The sequence below is a fragment of the Polyodon spathula genome, chromosome 17, assembly GCF_017654505.1.
Source record: "Polyodon spathula isolate WHYD16114869_AA chromosome 17, ASM1765450v1, whole genome shotgun sequence".
NCBI lineage: Eukaryota > Metazoa > Chordata > Actinopteri > Acipenseriformes > Polyodontidae > Polyodon > Polyodon spathula.
Window position 1 is genome coordinate 11,329,083 of NC_054550.1, and position 7,741 is coordinate 11,336,823.

General features: G+C 37.2%; 1 protein-coding gene across 1 annotated transcript; it reads right to left on the bottom strand.

The window, feature by feature from the left end:
• Window positions 1-1,392: 1,392 nt before the first annotated feature.
• On the bottom strand, window positions 1,393-3,455 carry ascl1b (achaete-scute family bHLH transcription factor 1b). Its single transcript, XM_041276760.1, has 2 exons — window positions 2,282-3,455; window positions 1,393-2,127 (listed from the first exon to the last, which is right to left on the bottom strand). Exon 1 carries the CDS (start codon window positions 2,883-2,885, stop codon window positions 2,286-2,288), a length of 600 nt encoding a protein of 199 aa, XP_041132694.1. The 5' UTR covers window positions 2,886-3,455; the 3' UTR covers window positions 1,393-2,127; window positions 2,282-2,285.
• Between the last annotated feature and the right edge of the window lie 4,286 nt (window positions 3,456-7,741).

The window sequence follows — 7,741 nt, forward strand, 5'->3', positions numbered from 1 at the left end:
CACATTGGGGTACTTTGGGGTAATTAATAGGACCGTCCGAGGGTTCGGGGCCGATTCGAAGGGAAAGGGCACTTTGATCAGATTACGAGTGATAACCTCAAAACATCATAGGCTTATTTGGAATGAACTTTCTATTGTAAGAATAATTTTGACACGCGGTATTGTATCATTTCTCTTGAACCGTATTTCATCTAGCCCCTGACACCGCCGAGAGCCTTTTTACTGTTGAATAACGTGTGCGGGCAGGGAGGTGGCGTATATGACACATTGCCCAAAAGTTAATGTTAATCTGCGGAGTACACAATAACAACAGAGTACAAGGCATGATGTACGTCTCTTTAATGGAGGCTTGAGAATTTGGTCCAGCTGATGCTGCTTTGGACTGTGAAAAAAGTTAGCAAAAACGGTAATTGGCTTTTAAGACAACGCATATAGAAGAAGGTGTTGCTTTATATCCGAATAACAGACTTGTGACCTCAGGGCTAGATTATATATAATACACCTGCACACCACCAAAAAGAAATAATTATTTCTGCGCATGCGTATTGAATACGTCACAATCACAATATTCATTGACACCATTCATTATTTGATTGAGGTAAAATATACTTCTAATTTAGAAATACTAAAATAAACTAAAATGCAGTGATAATCGTTTTGAAAAGTCTTTTACGATGTCTTCTCAAATGTTGGGAAGACACCTTAAAAACATTTGAAGAGATCGAAAGACTCAATAGTTCTCGAAACATTTGTCATTGAATTTTATAGTTTATTTTAGTATTTCCTGTTTTTTAGGCAGCTTCACTGTGTGTGTATCTACTGCTTCACTAACAAGTAAATAGTGTCTCTGTACACCCATAATAATGTTATATGATAGAATGCCAGGTAGTTTTACATTATATAATAATAATAATAATAATAATAATAATAATAATAATAATAATAATAATAATAATAATAATAATAATAATAATAATCCGCATGGCCATAGGTTAGTGTAAATATGTACACTTGCTTTAATGTATTATTATTATTATTATTATTATTATTATTATTATTATTATTATTTATTATTTATAGTGCATAAAGAAATGTTCTTCAGGGTATAACTTGTGATTGTGAAAGTGCTGAATTTTATCAACCAAAATGTTGATTTTAAAAACACGACTTGTCTAGTTGTCCAACAAGCTTCTTTCCTTTCGCTATGATGCGATTGAATATTTAAAGCGTGACTGGATATCCGGTGAAATGTGCAACATAACGCCCATAAACGTACCACAACAAAGGAGGTATAAATAGAACATCTTTATTTATAAAGCCTATTTTTACATAAAATATCATCTCTTTTTAAAATAATTGCATATTTACATTTTAGTAGAAACAGAGGGGAAGACACAAGTGCAGACATAAAACGCTTTCCATACATTAAAAAAAAAAAAAAAAAAAAAAGTCATACTTAATGAGTGTGAACAGCACTACCATTACACCAATAGACACATCACATGTATGAAATACAGATTCCACCAGGACAGAGGCTTAGAGACCTGCATGCCAATGCTCTCCTAATGAAAGTAACTTTTTTCTTTCGCTTTATTTACAAAAAAAAAAAAAATAGAATTATGAAGAGTCTTCATAGAATGCAATGCAACGAGAACAAATACAAAATAGAAATTGTACATCAATTTAAAATGTATCTAAACTGTTTTTATATTTAAAAGGAAGCATCAAAGTGTGCACTGTTATTTTCAACAGAGCCGAGGGTGCAACAGCTGAAAAGTGGCAGCATGTATTTCATGCATAAGGATCACCCACATACTACTACATCTAGAGTAGTACATTGGGTTCCGCGTTCAGCCCGCTTCAAAACACTAATCAGTCTTCATGGTCCCCGTTGAATAATATTAATTGCACTTCGTTTTTTTTTTTTCTTTCGTTTTTTAATAAGTCCACAGGCTTGTGTCTTGGAAGCATGTTCAAAGAATCCCGGCGAGCTGCAAGTCTGTCTGATACGACTCGTAGGCTGACCGTGTAGCTAGGTAGTGGATACAGACCCATCTGTAACTTGGAAACAGCGGTGATTCTCAAGAGGTAACTCCGGTTGAATTCATTCCAAATTCATTCCAACTTCTGCAAAAAACAAGAGAAAACACGATATTACAATTTGGTTTGCAGACAACTTTTTAATACATTTATAAGTAAATGCGTAAAGTAAAAGTCTACCCATGCATAAAATAAATCGATAAATAGTACAAGCTACCAATATGCATTAAACAAACCATACCTGATTAGTATCTGTCAAACCAAGTGGTGAAATCTAGTAGTTCCTGCTCTTCCGAACTGAGATGCTCGTAACTTCCCTCATCTGACGAATAAGTGGAATGGGGAGACCCGGGGTCCGCGGAGTAGCTTGTGGATATGGTCGGGGAGGGTACTCCGCACTGGAAAGCAGCTGACACCGCATCGTGCTCGTCTAGAAGCTGCTGCAAGGCTCTGATATACTCCACTGCCGACCTCAGTGTCTCCACTTTACTCATCTTCTTGTTGGCAGCCCCGTTCGGAACGTGTTGGCGCAGTGTCTGGAAGCCCATGTTCACCAACTTCACCCGATTCCTCTCCCTTTCATTCCGCCTTGCCACCGCTACAGGTTGCTGCTGTGGGATAGTGTATCCGAGCCCGTTAAAGCTTAGTCTCCTCTTGCATCTCAGCAGCTCTGGCGAGCTGGATCGCTGCCTTTTCAGCACCTTGCATTTGCTATTGGAAGAGGGGAGCATGGAGCCGCCACCACACTCTTCTGTGGAGGCTTGTAGGGCAACAACGCCGCGGCTCTCAAGTCCAAAACTGTATGCACTTTGCATGATCTGTGCAGTTACAATGGTGCTATCCATCGCTTTAAAAAAATGGTCACTGTTGTTGTTGTAAAAGTTGACAGGCCGACAGTGTTTGTGTGTTGCTCTCGTGGCGTTCGCGTGGGGCGTGTGGCTGGAGTGCACAGGACTTGGATCCTCCTAACCTACAAGCACCTACTCCAGTAGTCGATCTGAAGCAAACTTTGGCAGCACTCCTCTTTTTCAACACGCGTCCACACCCCACCCCCTGTTGGAGTCGCACGCTCCAGTCCAAGCCCCGCCCGGCAGCTCGCTTTCTTCTGTTCACTGGTTTTGCAAGCCAGGCGCGTGGCTCCAGGAGCTCAATAAACAATCCTGCGCTTCAGATGTTCGGGAGCACGCGCTCTTCCTGATTTACATTCCAATATACCATGCCTTTCCCCCATTGGCTGATTCAAAATGCTTGGAAGGAAAAGTGAATGGGTTGTTTCTTTGAAATGTCTTTAAATTGACAATGTACCCCTGGCAAAGCATCACACTCTCACAGCATCGCATTTTCTCTTTTTTTGTTCTCTAAAATACCAGAGACCTAAAGCAGGGTTTCCAGGTTACAGTTGACGAAAATGTGTGTGTTCATGCAAGCGTGTATTCTATAGGATATTGGACCATGGCAATGTCGTTTCACACCTTGCTCAGCGACACTGAATTTTAAGACAAACCCGGAAACCTTTTAAAGCAAAAAGACAAAAGGTCTTTGGTAGATAATCGATTCATAACTTGTTTTCAGTATTAGAACGTACAGGGGGGTTGTTTTTTTTTTTTTTTTTTTTTGGGGGGGGGGGGTTGTTTTGTTTTGTTTTGTTCAGATTTTCAGCCCTGCACCTGTATCAATATGTATGAACACAAATTGCGAATCTGATCCATTCTAAGGGATAAGGTGGACAATTTGCGAATTCAATGATACTGGCGTGCGGTTTTTTGGTTTTTTTTTTTTTTTTTTTTTTTTTCCTATGACAACAATAGGCTACTGTTTAAGGAAATTAAGGATCACTTACCTAGAAATTATCCCTCTTGTTTTCGCCGTTAAGCTAATGAGAATTGTTAAGCGAGTAACCCTTTCTAGAATGGGTCAGAACTAATCTAGAACCAGTCAGATTCTCCACTGGGGCGTAATGTATATAGTACATTACAATGATCAACTGATTTAAAGTTATAAGCTTAAATATATGTCGGTTGTTATGAACTATCTATCAGCTAGTCCATAGGGATTTCATTCAATAAACCTCACTCTAGTATACAACCACAATATTATAGGTGAAAATTGACCAGTAAAGTTTATAGTGTACACTTGGCTCATTATTGATTAGAAATTGTACACATATCACAATATTACTTCAACCAATCACAATGGACTTCTAAACTGTACACACATCACAATATTACTTCAACCAATCACAATGTTACAGCGAATGCATTAAATATATTTAATAGATTACGAACATAAGTCAGTGCATATTGCAAACCTGGTTGGACTTATAATGATAAATACGATTGCAACCATTGCAGGTGTCAAAACGTGTTATATAAAGGTAGTTCACGTTCAGTAAATCGCTGGCACATACATGCATTGCACCCAACAGTATTCAATTCATAGCACCTATTCAATTCATAGAGGCAATGCTTTATAATGTATCTATAGACGCAAAGAGTCATTTAATATGCGTTTTTAAATATTTGTTAACTATATAATATATATATATATATATAATATAGATATATATATATATATATATATATATGCAATACTTATTTTTATGCACATGAGAAAAAATAAAACATAACTCAATCATGCAATCATTTAACCGAATGCTTACGTCGAGCTCTTGTGTTTTTTTTTATTTATTTATTTTATTTTATTTATTTGCTTGAAAATCCCTCGTTTTATAAAGATGTCTATTTTCAGTTAGGACGCGAATACTGCAATAAAGCATACTGTTGTGATGCTAGGCCGTAGATTGCTAAAGTGAGTAATTGTACAGACTATTGGACATTCATATATTAATTTTTTTTTCTTTTCTGCCCCATAGCATTCTAATTGCTACATCGCCATCTAGTGGCTACGGGAGGCAGTGACGCACTTTATGACGTACTAATATGTAATTTTTTTTTTTTATATATGTGTGTGTGTGTGTATATATATATATATATATATATATATATATATATATATATATAGAGAGAGAGAGAGAGAGAGAGAGAGAGAGAGAGAGAGAGAGTAGTTTGTGAGAGAAAATTTGTGAATCCTAACGATAATTATGGAAATTCCATAGTTTTACCATGATAGCCTTCTTGAATCAAAACCAGTCTTTTCTTAGATATCCAGTAAGGCTTATATTAACCAATTTCATTTCTTTTGAAATTAAATGATGTATGAATTAGACAAACAATGAGTAATTAAGATTCGGGGTATGTGAAAAAGTAAGTGAACCCCTGGTTTTATCAGCTCAATTAAGGGGATAATTAGAATCGTGTGTTTAAACAGTTAGGTGGAGCTTCAGGGGTGCGTTTGGGAGGCCCCACCCAATATAAAGATCATAAACTTTGTGAGTTTGGTCTTCACCATACAGGTGTGTGGAAACAGGTCAAGCCATGATCAAAATAAATCTCAGAGGACCTCTGAAAAACAGTTAGTCTAGTCTAGAAAGGGTTATAAAACAATTTTTAAGGATTTGGAGCTCCACCAATCCACTGTCTTCAAATGGAGAAAGTTCAAGACCACAGTCACTCTACCTAGGAGCGGCCTACCAAAATCTCCTTAAGAACAAACCGGAAAATTATCAAGGAAGTCACAAAAATCTCCAGAGTAACATCCAAGGATCTGCAGGCCACTCTCGCCTTGGCTAATGTGAGTGTTCATGACTCAACTATCAGAAAAAGACTGAACAAGAATGGTGTTCATGGAAGAATAGCCAGGGGGAAAGCACTGCTCTCTAAAAAGAACATTGCTGTCCATCTGAAGTTTGCCAAAGAGCACATAGATGATCCACAAGACTTCTGGAACAATGTTCTCTGGACAGATGAGTCAAAGGTATAACTTTTTGGCCACAATGAGAAACGTTATGTTTGGCGAAAACCAAACACCTCGTTCGAACAGAAGAACCTCATCCCAACTGTCCAGCACGGTGGTGGGAGTGTGATGGTTTGGGGCTGCTTTACTGCATCAGGACCTGGATGGCTTGCCATCATTGACACAACCATGAATTCTGCATTGTATCAGATGTTTCTAGAGGAGAATGTCAGGCCATCAGAGCTGAAGTGAGCTGAAGCTGAACCAAAAGTGGGTCATGCAGCAAAGACAATGATCCTAAACATACAAGTAGATCTACTAAAGAATGGCTGCAAAAGAAGAAATTCTGCGTTTTAGAACGGTTTAGTCAAAGTCTGGACCTAAACCCCATCGAAATGTTGTGGCAGGACCTGAAGCGAGTTGTCCATGCAAGAAAGCCCTCAAATTTCACCGAGTTGAAGCAGTTCTGTAAGGAGGAATTTGCCAAATTTCTCAAAACTGATGTGAGAAACTGACCAACAGTTAAAGGAAATGCTTAGTTGAAGTCATTGCTGCTCAAGGGGGTGCGACCAGTTACTGAATCAAAAGGTTCACATACTTTTTCACACATAGATATTGAATGCTGAATCATTTGTGGATATATTATAGACGTGCCTTTATAAATAAGTATTTTTCAACACAGGTATACAGTGTAAACAATGTGTATCTCATTGTGGTACATAATATCCTCAATCCTACCCTAACTTTATTTATTTTCTTATTGATCAGGGCTTAATCAACTAGTAGTATCGAATAACACTGTAGAAGCTTTTTATTACACTTTTGTGGTTTCCCAAAAATGTTTACAAACTTTTTTTTGGCACGGATATATCTATATATATATATTTATATATATATATTATATATACATGTAATATATATATAGTTATGTTATATATATATTATATTATCAAAATGTTTTGTACATTACATTGGTAGGGAACTCATGCAATTTGCAATATGGGCTACCCTACTTGCCCACATCTTCTACTATATAATAATCTTATACTAGTACTACTACTAATAATAATAATAATAATAAATATATAATAATAATATTAGTAGTAGTAGTAGTAATTAGCAGACGCGAAATCCCAAGGCGTCTTACAATGACTATACATCAACAACTGCTGCAGTCACTTACAATAGGACCATCCATCTGAACGATGGAGTACAAGGAGTTTAGGTGACTTTCAGACGGTGGCCCTGAATATCAACGCTTTTCAGACCGTCGGGGAGGGCTTTTGTGGTGGGGTTTTAAGTTTCTGACTGTTATTTGTGTTCCGAGCAAAAATCAAATATGGCCAGGAAGGATAATAACAGTGGCAAAACCCCAATTCCGACAGTATGAGGAATGTTATGGAAATTAAGTGGGTACCTAATTAGCATACCCCCATGCAAAAATTCAAAAGGGTTGATGTGGTCTGGTTGTGTATTTTCTGTCTAAAATGGTTCCAGCTGATTCAGAGAGTCCTAATTGAGATGATAACTTAGACCATAGAATCATTTTTTATCAACTTCTTTACTGTATGGAGCCAGGACCTCTTCATGAGAAAGACATTTTGTTCTGTGTTTAAGAAAAAAACATAGTGATGCCCACAGGGAGTCCTGGTAGCTGCTGATTATTGTTCACTGTCTGTTTAGAGTTCTTGAATAAAAAAATGAAATAGTTTTAGGTAAATAATCAAAGTCTGGTGAATAACTTTAAGAATCATAAAACTTCCCTGTTGTATCTTCTTATAAATACACCCCGAACCGATGTTTTCCAGGTTGATTTTTAGGACAATAATCATCGCAGGGCGTTTTTTTT

What these genes read in the sequence shown, in the direction of transcription:
- ascl1b (XM_041276760.1), bottom strand. Translation starts at nt 2,885, where the DNA reads ATGGATAGCACCATTGTAACTGCACAGATCATGCAAAGTGCATACAGT.